The sequence below is a fragment of the Microcebus murinus genome, chromosome 8, assembly GCF_040939455.1.
Source record: "Microcebus murinus isolate Inina chromosome 8, M.murinus_Inina_mat1.0, whole genome shotgun sequence".
NCBI classification, from domain to species: domain Eukaryota; kingdom Metazoa; phylum Chordata; class Mammalia; order Primates; family Cheirogaleidae; genus Microcebus; species Microcebus murinus.
Genome location: NC_134111.1, coordinates 629,641 through 647,716, shown reverse-complemented (window position 1 = coordinate 647,716; position 18,076 = coordinate 629,641). Strand labels below are relative to the sequence as shown.

The window sequence follows — 18,076 nt, the reverse complement described above, 5'->3', positions numbered from 1 at the left end:
CTGATTAACACTATGGTACTCAAATGGTGGTGGTATTCACCAGGGATTCAGGGCATTGAGGGAAGACCCACATTTGAGGGATGCCTTGATCATCATTGAGGGTAAGGGAATACCTCTAACACTCGCTAGGGAGAGGCAAAGATATAAAATGTCACTATTACTTTTTGTATTCTCATATTTTCTTGAAATAAAAAAAATTATTAAAACCATACATCTTTCCTAAACTTTATAAAAATAACAAATATTGAATCACGAAGCAAATATAAAGGTCAATCATGTAATGATTGCAAAGTGAATTATGCAAAAATGTCAAGATTATTTAAAAATTATAAATATATCAATAAATTTTGATTTAGTTATCTCATGCCAGGAAGTTAGAGTTTGGGTGACTTTAGGGAAAATTTCAAATTTAGGAAAAATTATACATTAAAAATATAAATTATTATATTGTCCATAATGGCAGCATTAGAAGAATACTACAATTTAATAGATATAATTAGGTAAGGATACCAGGGTTCTTCCATTTAGAGGTCTATGAATTTTAAAAAATGAACAAACTGACACTTTGTACCCTTTGATTTTTCTCTTTCCCCATCCCCCACTCTTTGTGGTGACCACACTTCCCACTATGAAATCAGCTTTCTTTAGATTCCACAGATAAGTGAGATCATACAGTGTTTGTCTTTCTGTGCCTGGCTTACTTTACTTAGCATCATGTCCTTCAGTTCAAAACATGTTGTCACAAGGCCGGGCGCTGTGGCTCACGCCTGTAATCCTAGCTCTTGGGAGGCCGAGGCGGGCGGATTGCTCAAGGTCAGGAGTTCAAAACCAGCCTGAGCAAGAGCGAGACCCCGTCTCTACTATAAATAGAAAGAAATTAATTGGCCAACTTATATATATATAAAAAAAAAAAAAATTAGCCGGGCATGGTGGCGCATGCCTGTAGTCCCAGCTACCCGGGAGGCTGAGGCAGAAGGATCACTGGAGCCCAGGAGTTTGAGGTTGCTGTGAGCTAGGCTGACGCCACGGCACTCACTCTAGCCTGGGCAACAAAGCGAGACTCTGTCTCAAAAAAAAAAAAAAAAAAAAAAAACCATGTTGTCACAAATGACAGAATTTCATTTTGTTTGACAGCTCATTGTGTAAATGCACCTCATTTTATTTATCCACTCATGTGCTGGTGGACACTTAAGCTGCTTCTATACCTAGACTACAATGAATATTGTTCTAATGAATATGGAAGGACAGATATATCTTCTACATACTGGTTTTGCTTCAGCTGAATATGCTTCTAGAAATGGTAGTGATGGATCATATGGTAATTCAATTTTCATTTTTGTAGAATCTCTATACTATTTCCTACAATGGCTGTGTTGAGAAAATAGGTTTTTATGACTCAGAAGGGAGGAGGGTGATTGGGATTGAGGTATCAAATATTATCTACTGTGTGAAACCTATATTCATTGAATGAATGATACAATAAATGTCCTGAATTTAACACTATATAATTCATACAATCAAAGAACATACAAAGAAAAAACATGCCTGGTACTCCCTAAATTCATTGATATACAAATAAATTTGGCTGTCCTAATTTATATTCACAGCAACAATATGCAAGTGTTTCCTCTTCTCCACACCCTCACCAGCACTTAGCATTCATCTTATTGAGAATAGACATTCTCACAGGTGTGAGGTAATAGCTCACTGTGGCTTATCTTTCATTTCCATGATGATTAGATAGGTTGAGCATTTTGACATATATCTGTTGAACATTCATTTCTCTCTTTTGAAAAATGTCAATTAGTTTAATCATATCTTTCCCAAAGTATGCCTAGATAAAATCATCACACTGTGTCCGACATATACATACACAATTATTTGTCAATTAAAAACAAAAACATAGGAAAATAAATAACAATGACCAAATAAGATGATTGCATGGGAATAAGAAACGATATTTGATATAGTACACAAATAAGCCACTTTTCTAATATATTTATTGAAGTAAAAATACAGAAATGAATAAAAGGAGAAAATGACGAATTTTCATGTCAACCTTCAAGACACGATCATTTCTTTTTGTCTATTATCTGTTCCTCAAAATATCTGGCTTTATAGTTAAATGCATATCAATATGTCTCTCTACATATGGTAAATCCCACCATTTCAATGTATATGTTTCCTTGTTTTAGATTTGGATTTTCAGTGGATAGTTAAATATGTCATATTCCCTATTTCCTGGGAACTCTCCTGGGGGCTTCAAACACATCCCCGTTTGTCAGATTGTAGATGAGACGGTTGAGCATTGGCATTAGGATGGTGTAGATGACAGAGACCAATTCTCCTGCTCAAGGAAATGAGACTTTTGTAGAAGGGACTTGGTAATGGAAGCCATATAGAATAGAGACTCCAGGGCCATTTGAGAGAAGTAAGTAGCCAGGGTTTCCATGTGCCCCAGTCTTGAGACTATCAACAATCAAGAAGACAGGATAAATACATAGGAGACCGTAATAGCTAAGATAGGAGGGAAGAGAAAAATAACACCATGGATAAAAAGAACCTTATATAGAGGGAAGTGTCAGAAGAGACTAGTTTAAATACAGCTGGGATCTCAGAAACAAAACGATGACCTTCTCTGGAAGTGAAGTTATGGACAGTCAGAGGGCAGAGCACTTGGATGAAGGCATTGAGCACTGCGCTTAGCCAAGATGGAAGCACCAGGAGAACACAAAGAACACGGGGAATGTGGATGGGGTAGCGCAATGGGGGACAGATGGCCAGGTAGCAGTCCTAAGTGAGGACGGCCAGCATCTGACACTCTGCTACCAACAGGGTGATGAGGAGGAAGAGATGAATGCCGCAGTAAGTGAGAGGTATGTGATAATCCCTAGAGAGAAAGTTGAGGGCCATATGAGGAATAAACATGGACATATAGAACTGGCACATGAGGGATGGCTTGCTCATCAGAAAATATATAGGGCAGTGGAGAGGTGGGTAGGGCTGAATGAGGAGGATGACTGTGGTGTTTCCAGAAAAGACCAGGAATTTCAGCATGGTGAGGACTAAAAGAAGCCAGGGATCCTGGAGTCTGTGAAACAGGCCTAAAGAATGACACAACCTTTGATGTCTGGTTGTTCAGCCTTGCTTGTTCCTTATTTGTTAACTTTCAAGACAGATTGAAAGAGATATATTCACAATCTGTACATAATTACTCTAAATTAAATCACAAGGCACTTTCCAGCACTTCCAATTCATTTTTGCCCTACCCTTCTTCTTTTAGTTTCAGTAAATAATTACATTTGCATTTCACCAGGATTTACTAAGGAATCATAAAAGAGTTCTAGATTATGACACTTGACACATTGGAGGAGAGAGCATAATCACTGTTGCATTTGAACATGTACTTTTGAAATATTTTTTTCCTTAATTAAAGTTCTAGAAATTGAAATCCTCTCACAATTACAGTAAACATTCTGAAGTACTAAATACAATAAAAATTTAGTGTTTTAGTCACACTAGACACTTTTCAAGAGCTAAATAGCAACACATGGTTAAAGGCTACAGCTTATCCTACAGCAGAGATACCAACAATTTTCAGTATTCACAATGTTCTCTCGGATGCCTAGCAGAAACCAGACACAGGGAGAGACAGTACTGGCCAATACTAAGACAAACCCACAAGGCAGCCAAACAGTTTAGCCAAAGAATTATCTATACTCAGGTGTGTACAGAAGAGCAAAATCTACATTCATCCATTGAGGTCATAATTCCTACTGCACTGGAGAGAATGCGGGAAACAAAACAGAGAAGGCTCCCAGGCTCCCTGAGCTTTCATTCTCTGTGTGGTAATTGACACAAATCTATAATGTCACGTAAATGTAACTTTGATAGACAGCAGTAAAACAGGATAGGTGGAGGGAGAGTTGATGGTGGGGTGGGGTGTGGGTGATATCCCCATAGGGAGATTCATTTGAGCAGGGGCCTGGATGAAGGTAGTGAGGTCACTGTGTGAGGATATGTGGGAAGAACCTGAGTGTGAACTTGGTGAGTTGTGGCTCAAATGGGGTGAGCTGGGTGGAGAGTAGAAGGAAATGAGCAGAGGTCAGTAGAGAAGAGGTAGGAGTTTGAGATAAACAGTCTCTATACCGTTTATCTCAAACTCCTACCAATAAACGCTTTTGGGGCATGCACACCTAATTCATGCATATAGAGAGTCTTTATTTACTATTATCAGTATATTAGCAAAGCATCATCACTACATTTAAGGATAAAAGTAACATCAATACAAGTTTTAGTATTCTGACATTTTACCCCAATGTATCATTTGCCTAAGGGACATTAAGTGAGCAATTGTGATTCCTTATAAAGTCTTAGTTTCCAGAAGGGATTAATTAAATTGGTTGAATGGGCCAAATTTTTGTCCCATGTAGCAAAGCTTCACAGACGAAAGCTCAGGTGAGTAGTGCAAAAATTTCCATAAACAAGCCATTTTTCAAGAAACTGTATAGCATACTTATAAGTACCACTTTTGGGCAAATCAAGCTCCTCTACTTGCTGTATAACTTTGAGCACTTTATTTATGCTTACTGACTCTCCGTTTTCTCATTTGTAAAATGGGAATTGGACTTAATTTTTTTCCTGAAATTTGTGACTGGGGGCTCCTAGAGAAAACCAGGTATGTTATAAGTAAAGAAAACACACTACATTTTATCTCTGTATTCAGGCATGTATGGACTATAATTAATTAGGCACAGGAGGAGTTGGAGAAGGAGTTCAGGAAGAGAAAAAACAATGTTTGCATAGGTAAAGTGGTAGAAAATGGCATGGTGTAATTAGAAATTCAATTTATTTGTAAATGGTGAGAGAGCATGGGACATATGTAGGATGCTTCAGCAGTGGCTGGTGCATAGTAGACACTTAAACATTTAAGAAAATAACACAGGTGGAATGATAAAGGAGAGCATGGAAGGAAACTATCAGGAACTAGAGTTCAATACAAAGGAGCTTTATATACTGATTCTGATAGCTCAGAAACTGTGGGGGCTCTGAAGAATTTTGTAGAGGGATTGATGTGATAAAACTGGCCTTTTATCATCCCTCTAGCTAGTAGAGGTGTATGGGTGGGATTGCAGGGGCCAACTTTCAGGGGGAAAGCATAGTTGGGAAACCATCAGACCAATCAAGGTGGCAGTGACTAGGGCTCTGCTGAGGCTTTGGCATTGATGAAGGAGAGAGATAGTTTCAGGTACTATTAGAGGTGAGATAAGTGCACAATGGTATTTTTTACTGAGGTAGGAACATATGAATCAGGTAAGAGAAATATTAAGGAATCAATGAGACTTAAGCCTACTTACCACTTCTACAGGAGCATCGACTATAGTCAACAGCCACAGATGAAAACGGACAGCTGAGTATTGACTTTAGCCAACAGCCATGATATGAAGGTGTGCAGCTGAGGTAGACTTTAGGCGACAGCCAAAAGCTATTACTTTTACAGCTTTTATCTCTGCAGTTGCAGTGTGTATGTTCAGCAAATAAGTTACTACCAATCTGTGACCTTTTGACAAGTCCTTAGTATGAGTTATTATAGTTAATTTCCTAAAGCTGCCTATAATGTAAAGCAAGCTTTCAGTGCTTTAAAGCTTTCCTCATCACACAAGAGCAAAACGGATTTGTCATCAATGTACAGCACAAACTATCAGGCAGAGTATGAGTGTTGGCAGAGGGCAAGGTTTAAGGGCCAGTAAGCACAGTACCAAAGTGGTTAAGAATATCAAGTGAAGGGTATGGTTTCATAATGACTCTTGGGCTTACAAATTCAGAGGATGAATGATTGTGGTGTCTTCTCCTGAAACAAGATGTTCTGAAGTACCACATGGGGTTGTGAAAGAAGGAACAGAGTGAGCCTAGCTTTCTACCTGCTAAGTGTGAGTATGGGTTGCCCAGGGAAGGCAACCACCTTTGGGTGGTAGTTTAGCATGTGGACCTGAAGCTGCATTTTAGCACTTGTAGCATTTAGGGGGAGCTGAAGTGACAGGACTAGATAAAATTGCCCAATGAGTGTGCACAGTGAAGAGTGGAGGGTAAGTTGTTTTTTTTTTTTTTAATCTGAGGAGCAATGCACCTCAAAAAGTTACTACCTGTGAACTTTCAAGGGTCTAAAACAATATCAGAAGCCTGATGTAAAACCTCTAGGTTGTTAAAAAGAAACCAAAATACACACACACAAAAACATAAAAACCTTTCAAAATATAATTATTTGCAAAGAAATAGTATCAAAGCCATTCTGTTTTTTTCCTACAACAATATTATTGAATCACATTGTGGATGAATTTTAATAATGCTAATATGTGTAATGTAATGTGGAATGAGGCCACTTCCAAATTTATTATTTTTGAAGTCTATGAAAGAGGTTGGGGTGTGCAAAAAGGTGTCTTCTCTTTCACTGGCACCTGCAACCCCATCCCTCAGCCCCAGACGCCTCCTTCCTGGGGTGCCCTCCCACTCTTACCCACTGTACCAGTCACCACATCTCTCACTTTGGGAGGTGATTTCTGTAATGCTGAGTATAGATTTTCTGGGTTAGAAACCACAAGTAACTCCTTGTGGTACTTGTCCCACAAGATTTAGTTATCTTTTAATATTTTCTCAGCATATTACAAGTGTAAAAATGTTTAGGTTATGTATATGGCCTTTGCCCCACATGAGTCAGAGCTTCAAGTGTGTCCATCCCCCAGACAGTGAGCACTGCAACCATTAGGTGTGTATATACCCATCCCCTCCTCCATCCTCTCATCCTCCCGACATGCGATCAATATAGTTCTGATGAATATCATCTTAGATCACCTTCTCCTTCTGGTACGCCATGTTGGCCTTGCAACTGCTTGATCCAGTCCAGGGCTCTCTCAGTACTCTCTGGCAGTTGGCCTGGTCCAGGTTCTTCTGCTGTCCTGAGAAAAAAGCATTCCTGTGCTACTCCCCTGCTGGGGTAGATCTCACTCAGGCAACCCATTTTCCTGTCTGCATCCATTCCACCATGTTCTCACCTCTCAGGATCTTATTTCATGCTCCACTCTCTTCTTGCTCCACTCACATATCCTGGCTTCTGAGGACCTGCCTTGTTACTAGAGCTGCCCATAGATACTGCCAGGAAAGGGCTTGCTGTGGAGGGCAAACCCACAAGGTAATGGACATAATATTGGACCTCAGCTTGGATATCTATTTTCTAAAAAAGATTTTGAAGAGGTCTAAAACCTCTCCCACTTTTAAGTACATACATAGAATAAAAAACCTCTAGGACTATCCGACAAAAAGCAAAAATGAAAACAAAAATGGGGGTTCATGGCTGAGAAAACATTCTGGCCAATATCACCAATGTGATAATATGAACAGAATAACCCTGTTATATTCTAAATCACTTGGTGACTACATAGGTCATTTAAATTTTGAAATTTTGGCTGTCCCTTCCCCACTGGCAGGTCAGACACACACTCCTCACTCCCAGGAGCACACAGGGCACTGCTCAAGTTCCCAGGCTGCCTCTTCCTCAACTCTTTCTCCCCTACTCAGGGGGGCACATCCCAATTGAGCGAAGGAGTGATGTTTTTGTAGGGCCCATCTTGAATGCTGTCTCACTAACACTTATATTTTAAAAGACAATTGAGGGGGTGGAGCAAGATGGCAGACGAATAACAATGCCAGACTGAGTGTCTCTGCAGAAAAGACAGATTCTAGCAGAAATTAGAGGAAAGAAGTAAGAAAATGAGCATACAGCGGACAAGGGCCGGAAGGAGGGGTACCTGAGACCCCGGGAGACTCCACGGGAGGAGGCTGCGGAGGAGAACTGGAGGCTGAGACTACCGGAGCAGCCCGGAGACCAGCGGCAAGGGTAGGGGGATTTTCCTCCTCCCCTGCATTTGGGACTGCTGGTGGGCTCCCCAGCGGGTGGAGAGACCTGCGGACACCAGCCCAGAGACTGCCGCCGCCTGCCAACGGTGAGCCTGTAGCAGACGTGGCACCAGGTTCCCAACTTCCTCTGGGCACCTCCGTGTGCACAGACCCGAGCCGCACGGCAAGTGCCATATTGCCTCCTCCTCCCCTCTGCCGACCCTACCCGCGGCTGCCCAGAGAGACAATACAGCCACCAGCCGGAGGCACCTCCAGGGAACGGGACCTTCCCGTTTGGGACCCTACACCTGACTCAGGGGAACTCAGACAGTGAGCTGCCTACTTGCCCGCCCTCCCAGGTGCTGCTGGCATGGTGTTCCCAGGAGAACAGTGCCGACTCAGAGGCTGAGATACATAGACCCAGCTTGGGCTCCCTGTGGGTATATTGGGACTGGAAATCCTCTCCCTGGTGGGGATACAGTTTGAACTCTGGGACCCAGAGGTCGGACCTGCAGACCAGATCCCCTGCACCGACGGCTAGCATTGCCCAGGGCACAGAAGGGATATACGTGAACAGCCTACTGAGGTGTGTGTGCCTCCAGGGGTGGATTGGCGTCCTAGAGGGCAACCCTCCTCCCAGGAGGAGGCCTTGCACCCAACCCAGGTGGCTTTCCTGTGCAGGGAACCTCCCCGGCGACATCACAGTCCCAGGAGGCCTGGTGGCTTGTGGTATGGCCTGCTGGCAGAGGCCCAGGAGTAGCTGCGGAGTTGGGGAGGGTGGAAAGAAGCCAGGCCCGCTCCAGACTGTGGGTCTCAGACAGCCCCACCCCCACACACAGACTTTCTGGCTGAGCAGGACCATTCCAGCCCCACCCTGACAGCTTTCCCTGGAAGCAGAGAACAGAATTTTGACCCCTGCTAACGGCCTGAGGGCAGGCTTACCCAACCCAGCTCACCCAGAACAAGAGCTGATAACAGGACACAAAATCAACAGCATACCCTGTTGCTCCAAGCAAACGCCACCTACTGACAGGGACGGCATCTTGCACAGCCTTTCCACAGCACCCACTGACTCAATATACAGGGAGTGGTCCAATTTCACCCACGGACACCACCTAACACCTCAGAAATTAAACAAGGTGTGTGAATACCCAAACAATAACTTAAGGAAAGAAACAACAACTGACCGACATGGGAAGAAATCCGCAAAAGAACTCAGGAAATATGAAGAACCAAATGGAAAACACACCCCCAAAGAGGAGCACCAGCCCCCTAGAAATGGACACCAACCAAAATCAGGCAACCAATATGACAGAAGAGGAATTTCGTAGGTGGATCATAAGAACACTCACTGAGCTGAAACAACAACTCAATAACCAACATAAAGAAACCACAAAAAGCCTCCAGGATATGGAAAAAGAAATAGACACAATGAAGAAAAGTGTAACCGAACTCCTGGAAATGAAGAATCAATTCAAGGAACTACAAAATACAGTGGAAAGCCTCAATAACAGGGTAGATCAAACAGAAGAAAGAATCTCAGAGATTGAAGACAACATCCTCCAACTAAATAAAACCATCACAGAGATAGAGCAGTGAAACATGAGAAAAGAGCAAAGCCTACAAGAGCTGTGGGATTATGTGAAGAAACCTAATGTGAGGGTCATAGGCTTACCAGAAGGGGAAGAGGACAACACCCAAGGGATGGACAAGCTATTTGAAGACATAATAGAGGAAAATTTCCCAGGCCTTGCTCAAAATCTCGATATACAGGTTCAAGAAGCTCAGAGGACCCCTGGAAGATTCAAGGCAAACAGGAAGACATCACGACATGCAGTCATCAGACTGACCAAAATATCAACTAAAGAGGCCCTTCTAAGAGCTGTAAGACAAAAGAAGCAAGTAACATACAAGGGAAAGCCAATTCGAATAACACCAGACTTATCTAATGAGACTTTACAAGCAAGGAGAGACTGGGGCCCCATTCTCACTCTTCTGAAACAAAACAATGGCCAGTCTAGAATCTTATTCCCTGCAAAACTAAGCTTCATATATGAAGGAGAAATAAAGACATTCTCAGACAAGCAAAGTCTCAGAGAATTCACCAAGACAATACCAGCCCTACAAGAAGTACTCAAACAGCGTTACGCACAGAACATCATAAAATAACCCACGAATATAAAAGCAAACAAAACCCAAAGATTAAATGGCTCAAGAGAGAAATCAAGGCAACAACATCCAACCCAACAGAATGAACAGTAATCTACCTTACCTATCAGTTCTCTCAATAAATATGAATGGCTTAAACTCTCCACTAAAGAGAAATAGGCGGGCTGAATGGATAAGAAAATACAGGCCAAGTATATGCTGTCTTCAGGAAACACATCTAACCTGCAAGGATGCATATAGACTACAAGTAAAAGGGCGGAGATCCGTATTCCAGGCAAGTGGAAGCCAAATAAGCCTGGCCTGGCAGTTCTAATTTCAGACAATTTAGTTTTTAAACCAAGAAAAGTAGTGAAAGACAAAGAGGGTCATTATATAATGGTGAAGGGCACACTTCAACAAGAAGAGATAACAATTTTAAATATATATGCACCCAACTTAGGTGCACCCAGTTTCAAAAAGCAAACCTTACCGGAGTTAAGCAAATGGATTAATAGCAACTCCATAATCACCGGAGATTTCAACACCCCACTGATGGCACAAGACAGATCCTCCAAACAGAAAATTAATAAAGAAATAATGGACTTAAACAAAACCTTGGAACAACTGAGTCTGACTGACATCTACAGGACATTCTACTCACAATCCACTGAATATACGTTTTTCTCATTAGCTCACGGGACATTCTCTAAGATTGACCATATCCTAGGACACAAAGTAAATCTCAAGAAATTTAAAAAAATAGAAATCATACCATGTACCTTCTCAGATAACAGTGGAATAAAAGTAGAAATCAACCCTAACAGAAACACACATTTCTACACAAAAACGTGGAAATTAAACAACCACCTACTAAATGATTACTTCATAAATGAAGAAATAAAGATGGAAATAAAAAAATTCTATACTCCTACACTGCTTGTGGGACTGCAAATTAGTTCAACCTCTGTGGAAAGCAATTTGGAGATACCTTAAAGCGATACAAGTGAATCTACCATTTGATCCAGCAATCCCATTGCTGGGCATCTACCCAAAAGATCCAATGACACTCTACAAAAAAGACACCTGCACTCGAATGTTTATAGCAGCACAATTCATAATTGCAAGGCTGTGGAAACAGCCCAAGTGCCCATCCATCCAAGAATGGATTAATAAAATGTGGTATATGTATACCATGGAGTACTATTCAGCTCTAAGAAACAATGGTGATATAGCACATCTTATATTTTCCTGGTTAGAGCTGGAACCCGTACTATTAAGTGAAGTTTCCCAAGAATGGAAAAACAAGCACCACATATACTCACCAGCAAATTGGTATTAACTGAACAGCACCTAAGTGGTCACATAGGTACTGCAGTAATAGGGTATTGTGCAGGGGGGAGGGGGATGGGTATATACATACATAATGAGTGAGATGTGCACCATCTGGGGGATGGTCATGCTGGAGACTCAGACTTGTGGGGGGAGGGGGGAAAATGGGCATTTATTGAAAACTTAAAATCTGTACTCCCATAATATGCTGAAATAAAAAAAAACTAAAAAAATAATAATAATAAAATTAAAACCAGATGACTATTTTTGAAATTCAAAAAAAAAAATGTACTACTTATAATGAAAATAGGAAGAATATTTATATAAGCAAAGCAACACAAACAAAATTATATTCACAAAAGACATATGGCTGATTGATGTTTTACTTTTGCTCCACAATGTTTAAAAAGTATACAGAGTAGAATATTATCATGCAAAAAAGTAATATACAGACAAAAACTGAAAACACAATTGTCTGATGTGAAGTGGTTTATGTTAAAAAATGGTATAGAAAAAAATTGAAGGAACTATAAAATAACCAATTAAAATTTAAAAATTAATCTATAAAATTCTGCATAAACATAGATATGACTGAACAAGAATTCTAGATAACTGTAATTTTCAAAGATGATTGGACATCCATGAAGAGCACAGATTTTGAAACATTAGCATACAGATAGGGCAATAATATTTCATAAAACCCATTATAATCATACATAAAAATCTTTGATAAGTAAATGTTAAGGATTATGCATTGAAATGATACTAGAGAACCTTCTTACTTATGTTATTGTTATAACTTTAAGATGTTTTTGTCCTCTCCATTTCTGAAAGTGTTCAGAAAGAAAGTATCTGTAGAAGCTAAACTAAAGAAAATTTAAAAGGAATGAAACCAAGTAACTACAAAATCAATACAGGATAGATATATTAAGGCAGTAAGAGAAGAAATGAGTGATAACATAGCCAGAAGAATCAAAGTCAGAGCAACTTCATTTCTATCAGTAATTACTTTTAATATAAATGGACTAAACTCTTTAATGCAAAGAAGATAATATGGCGCAATGGATTAAGAATACATGTGTTTCTACAACATTTTGTCTACAAAGAATTCATTTTAGCTGTAAGGATTCAAACAGGCTGAAAATAAATATATGAAAAATATATTTCATGCAAATAGTAACTATAATTGGGTACAGTATACATAGTCAATAGTACATTAGCTAAAACATGGTTTAGGTCAAAACTGTCATGAGAATATAAGATTCATATTACATAATAATAAACTGTGTCCGTTTATCAGAAATTCTACAACACAAAAAATATGTCCGTAAAATGTGTATTAACATTTGGCCAGGCACATTGGCTCAGGCCTGTAATCCTAGCAATCTGGGATGCCAAGGCGGGTGGATTGCTTGAGGTCAGGAGTTTGAAACCAGCCTGAGCAAGAGCGAGACGCCATCTCTACTATAAATAAAAAGAAATTAATTGGCCAACTAATATATATAGAAAAAAAATTAGTCGGGCATGGTAGTGCATGCCTGGAGTCCCAGCTACTCGGGAGGCTGAGGCAGAAGGATTGCTTGAGCCCAGGAGTTTGAGGTTGCTGTGACCAAGGCTGATGCCATGACACTCACTCTACCCTGGGCATCAAAGCAAGACTTTGTTTCAAAAAAAAAAAAAATTATAACATGATATATATATGATAAATACATGTTGTATAATATATAAATTACATGTATATATAATATCAGGGATTTCAAATACATTAAACAAATACTAGCAGAAGTGAAGCAAGATAACAGAGAAACATAGTTGGTGTTTAAGGCCCCACCATCAATAATCAATACAAGAATCAGAGAAAAGATCGATAACAAAGTTGAAAACATGAACATTATATATAGCAATTAAAATTACCAGACAAATACAGAACTCTCAAGTCAAAGCAGCAAAATATACATTTTGAATTACATATGGTGCCTTCTGTTAGGACATGTAAAAAGTCTAATGAAATTTAAGATGACAGAGGGTCAAGAAGCCGAATGAGATAACATGCCAGCCAGAGTTTCTCTGCAAGAAAGACAAATTTTGGAAGAAAGTGAACAAAAGCAAACAAGCACACAAACAGATGAGACAAGGGACGAAGGGAAGATTGCCTGAAACTACAGGAGACTCCATGGGAAGAAATTGTTGAGGAGAACTGGAAGGAGAAAGGCTTCCCAAGAGGCTTATATACCCACAACAAGGACAGACGGAGCAATTAAATTTCACCTCCCTTGCATCTTGGGCTGCTGGTGGCGCCTGAGCAGTTGGAGAGACCTGCCAACATCAGCCCAGAGATAGCCACTGCCAGTGAGTCATGAGCCTCTTGTGGACAGAGCACCAGGCTCCTAGCTCACTTGGGGAACCTCCCAGCCCATAGACCTGAGCCAATAGGCAGGGTCCCTATTGGTTCCCTCTCCCCTTCCCCTTAACCACTTTCAGCTGCCAAGAGGGACAATTTAGCCATCAATCTCAGGCATCTACAGGAGATGTGACCTTTCCTTTTGGGTCCCTACAATGGACTGAGGGGTATTCACACTGTGAGTTCCTACCTTCCATCCCTCTCAGGTACCACTTGCCTGGACTCCAGGAGAGTGGGGCATATCCCAAGAAACAGAGACATCGATCCACCATGGACACCTCATAGGTGACTTCAGATCAGCACTCTGCTCCCTGACAGTGTCACGGATTGATCTACAGGGCCCATGAGACAGGCCTGCAGATGAGATCACATACACCCAGACCTCACGATTGCATACCCCAGGCAAAGAAGGGATATTTGTGAACAGCTTACTGAGATGTGTGTGCCTTCAGGGGCAGATCAATGTACTTAAGGAACATAGAAAAGCTGTCCACCCAGCCCAGGCTGTGATCCTGGGCAGGGAACATCTGGGTGTGCCTCATGGCCAGGGGACACCAACTGGCTTGAGGTCCTGCCTACTGGCAGAGGCCTGAAAGAAACTGGAATAGGGGAGGATGGAAAGGAGTGACAGGCTGCAGGTCTCAGACAGCCACACGGCCACACGCAGACTTTTTGGCTGAGTGGGACCATTTCTGCCATTCCCTGGCAGCTTTGCCTAGAATCAGAGAACAGATTTTTGACTCCTGTGACCAGCACCTGTGGAGCATGAGGGCAGGTTCATCAACCCAGCTACACCCAGACTCACTCTCCCACCTACCACCATTGAGGTTGAGAGTAAGGACATACTTGGAAGTCCCAGGGTCCCACCCAACATCTAGGTACTAGAGTGCCTCTTCAGAGAAAGAAAAGCTAGTTACTGGACCTCAAAATAACAGTGCACCCTGCTCCTCCCTGCAAGTACCACAAACTGACAGGCAGGTCACTCTGAACACATGCTTTCACAGCATTTACTGACTCACCATAAAGGGGTGTGGTTGAATCTCATCCACAACCACCACCTACTTGCTCAGAGACTAAATAAAGTCTGAAGGTAAGAAGCAACAGCTGATCCAGATGGGAAGGAATCGGTGAAAGAACTTTGGAATATGAAGAATCAAACAAAACCACACACACAAAGGGGAACACCAGCTGTCTAGCAAAGGACATCAACTAAACTGATTGTAAGAAAACTCAATGATATGCAAGAAAAAATGCATAACCAACATAAAGAAACCACAGAAAAATCCAAGACTTGGAAAAAAAATCACTAAAGAAACTGAAAGGAGTCTTGAGAGGAAAATTTATGTCCATAAATGTCTACATCCAATATACAGAAAGATCACAAATAAACAATTCAATGAATCATCACAAAGAAGTGGAAAGGGCTCAGTAAACTGACCCCAAGCCCAGCAGAAGAAAAGAAATAATATCATGGCAGAACTAAATGAAATTGATAACAAAAGAACTATAGAGAAGATTGATAAAACCAAAAGATGGTCCTTTAAAAAGAACAAAGCTGACACACTTCTGCATAGATTAATGAGAAGCAGAAAAAAAAGAAAGACTCTAATAAGCTCCATCAGGAATGAAAAAAGAGAAATTATGACTGATGCCACACAAATACAAAATATCATCTATAAATACAATAAAAACCTCTAGATCGTACACTGGAAAATGCAGAGGAAATAGACAAATTCTCAGAAACACACAGCCTTCCTAGGCTCAATCGGGAAGAAATAGAAATCATGAACAGACCGATATCAAATACCAAAATTGAAACAGCAACAAAAAGCCTTCCTCGAAAGAAAAGTCCTGAACCAGATGGTTTCACACACAAATTTTACCAGACGTACAAAGAACTGATTCCTATGCTGCAGAAATTATTCCACAACATTGAGAAGGAATCTTCCCCAACACGTTTTATAAAGCCAACACCACCCTGATATTGAAACCAGAAAAAGATGCAACAAAAAAGGAAAACTATAGACCAATATCCCTTATGAATATAGATGCAAAAATTCTCATCAAAATCCTAGCCAAAAGAATTCACTTCTTTATCAAAAAAATAATCCATCATGAAAAAGTGGCCTCAATTCCAGAGATGCAGGGATGGTACAACATATGCAAATCTAGAACTGTAATCCACCACATACATAGAAGCAAAAACAAAGATGATATGATCCTCTTAATAAACGCATAAAAAGCATTTGACAAAATTAAGCATCATTTTATGATAAGAAGGCTTAACAAAATAGGCATAGATCAGACTTACCTAAAAAATGATATAAGCCATATATGACAAGCCCACAGCCAACATCATACTGAATGAGGAAAAACTGAAAACACTCCCACTTACAACTGGAACCAGACAAGGTTGCCATGTATCATCACTTATATTCACTTATGTTCTAGCTAGCTGGAAGTCCTAGCTAGAACAATCAGACAAGAAAAATCATGGGTATTCATATGAGGGCAGAAGAGGACAAACTATCTCTCTTTGCTGATGATATGATCTTATATCTGGAAAACCTCAAAGATTCTGCCATGAGACTGCTGGAATGGATGAACAAATTCAGAAAAGTCTCAGGTTACAAAACCAATGTACAGTAATGAGTAGCATTCCTAGACATCAACAACAGTCAAACTCACAACAAATCAAAGACTCAACACCCTTCATGATAGCAACAAAGAAAATAAAGTACCCAGGAATATATTTAACGAAGGAAGTGAAAGACCTGTACAGTGAGAATTACAAAAGACTGAGGAAGGAAATATCAGAGGATGTAAATAAGTGGAAAACCATACCATGCTCATGGGTTGGCAGGTTCTACATTGTTAAAATGTCTATGCTGCCCAAAGTGATCTATGGATTCAATTCAATCCCTATTAAAATACCAACATAATTTTTCACAAATCTAGACAAAATAATTCTATGCTTTGTATGGGAAAAGAGAAGACTCCATATAACAAAAGCAATCTTATGCAAAAAGAACAAATTTAGAGACATAGATTTATCAGACTTCAAGCTATATTACAAGGCTACAGTAACTAAAACAACATGGTGCTGCCAAAAGAACAGAGACATAGATCAATGGAGCAGAGCCAAGAACCCAGGTATAAAACCATTCTCACATAGCCGTCTAATGTTTGACAAATGAGACAAAAATATACACTGAGGAAAAGAATACTTATTCAATAAATAGTGCCAGGAAAACTGGATAGCCACATGTAGAAGACTGAAACAGGATCCACACCTGTCAACTCTGACAAAAATCAACTCACAATGGATAACAGACTTAAACGTAAGGTGGGAAACTATAAGACTTCTAGAAGAAAATGTTGGAACAACTCTTATAGACATTGGCCTAGGCAAAAAATTTATGAAGAAGAACCCAAAGGCAATCACAGCAACAATAAAAATAAATAAATGTGACCTGATCAAATTAAAAAGCTTCTGCACAGCCATGGAAACTATCACGAGAGAAAAAAGACAAGATACAGAATGAGAAAAAGTGTTCACATGTTACACATACTATAAAGGGCTGATAACAAGAATCTATACAGAACTAGGGAAAATAAGCAAAAAAAATCAAACAACCCTATCAAAAAGGGGCAAATGACATGAACAAAAATTTTCAATAGAAGATAGATAGACTAGTGGACAGCAAACATATGAAAAAATGCTAAACATCTCTAATCATCAGGGGAATGCAAATCAAAATTACAATGAGATATCACTTCTCTCCAGTGAGAATGGCTTTTATCAAAAAGTCCCAAAACAGGCCGGGCGCTGTGGCTCACGCCTGTAATCCTAGCTCTTGGGAGGCTGAGGCGGGCGGATTGCTCAAGGTCAGGAGTTCAAAACCAGCCTGAGCAAGAGCGAGACCCCGTCTCTACTATAAATAGAAAGAAATTAATTGGCCAACTGATATATATATACAAAAAATTAGCCGGGCATGGTGGCGCATGCCTGTAGTCCCAGCTACTCGGGAGGCTGAGGCAGAAGGATCACTCGAGCCCAGGAGTGTGAGGTTGCTGTGAGCTAGGCTGACGCCACGGCACTCACTCTAGCCTGGACAACAAAGTGAGACTCTGTCTCAAAAAAAAAAAAAAAAAAAAAAAAAGTCCCAAAACAATAAATACCGGCTTGCATGCAGAGAAACAGAAAGACTCCTACACTGTTGGTGGGACTGCAAACTAGTACAACTTCTGTGGAAAGCAATATGGAGATACCTCAAAGAGATACAAATAGAATTACCATTTTATCCT

The 18,076-nt window shown here is 40.4% G+C and overlaps 1 protein-coding gene across 1 annotated transcript in view; it reads right to left on the bottom strand.

The window, feature by feature from the left end:
* Positions 1–18,076, bottom strand: part of LOC105885183 (uncharacterized) — a 49,174-nt gene that overhangs the window by 14,014 nt on the left and 17,084 nt on the right. The window contains exon 2 of the mRNA XM_076005406.1: positions 6,850–6,953. Within this exon, the coding sequence (XP_075861521.1) occupies positions 6,850–6,870 (21 nt within the window). The 5' untranslated portion in view covers positions 6,871–6,953. The remainder of the gene's footprint in view (positions 1–6,849; positions 6,954–18,076) is intronic.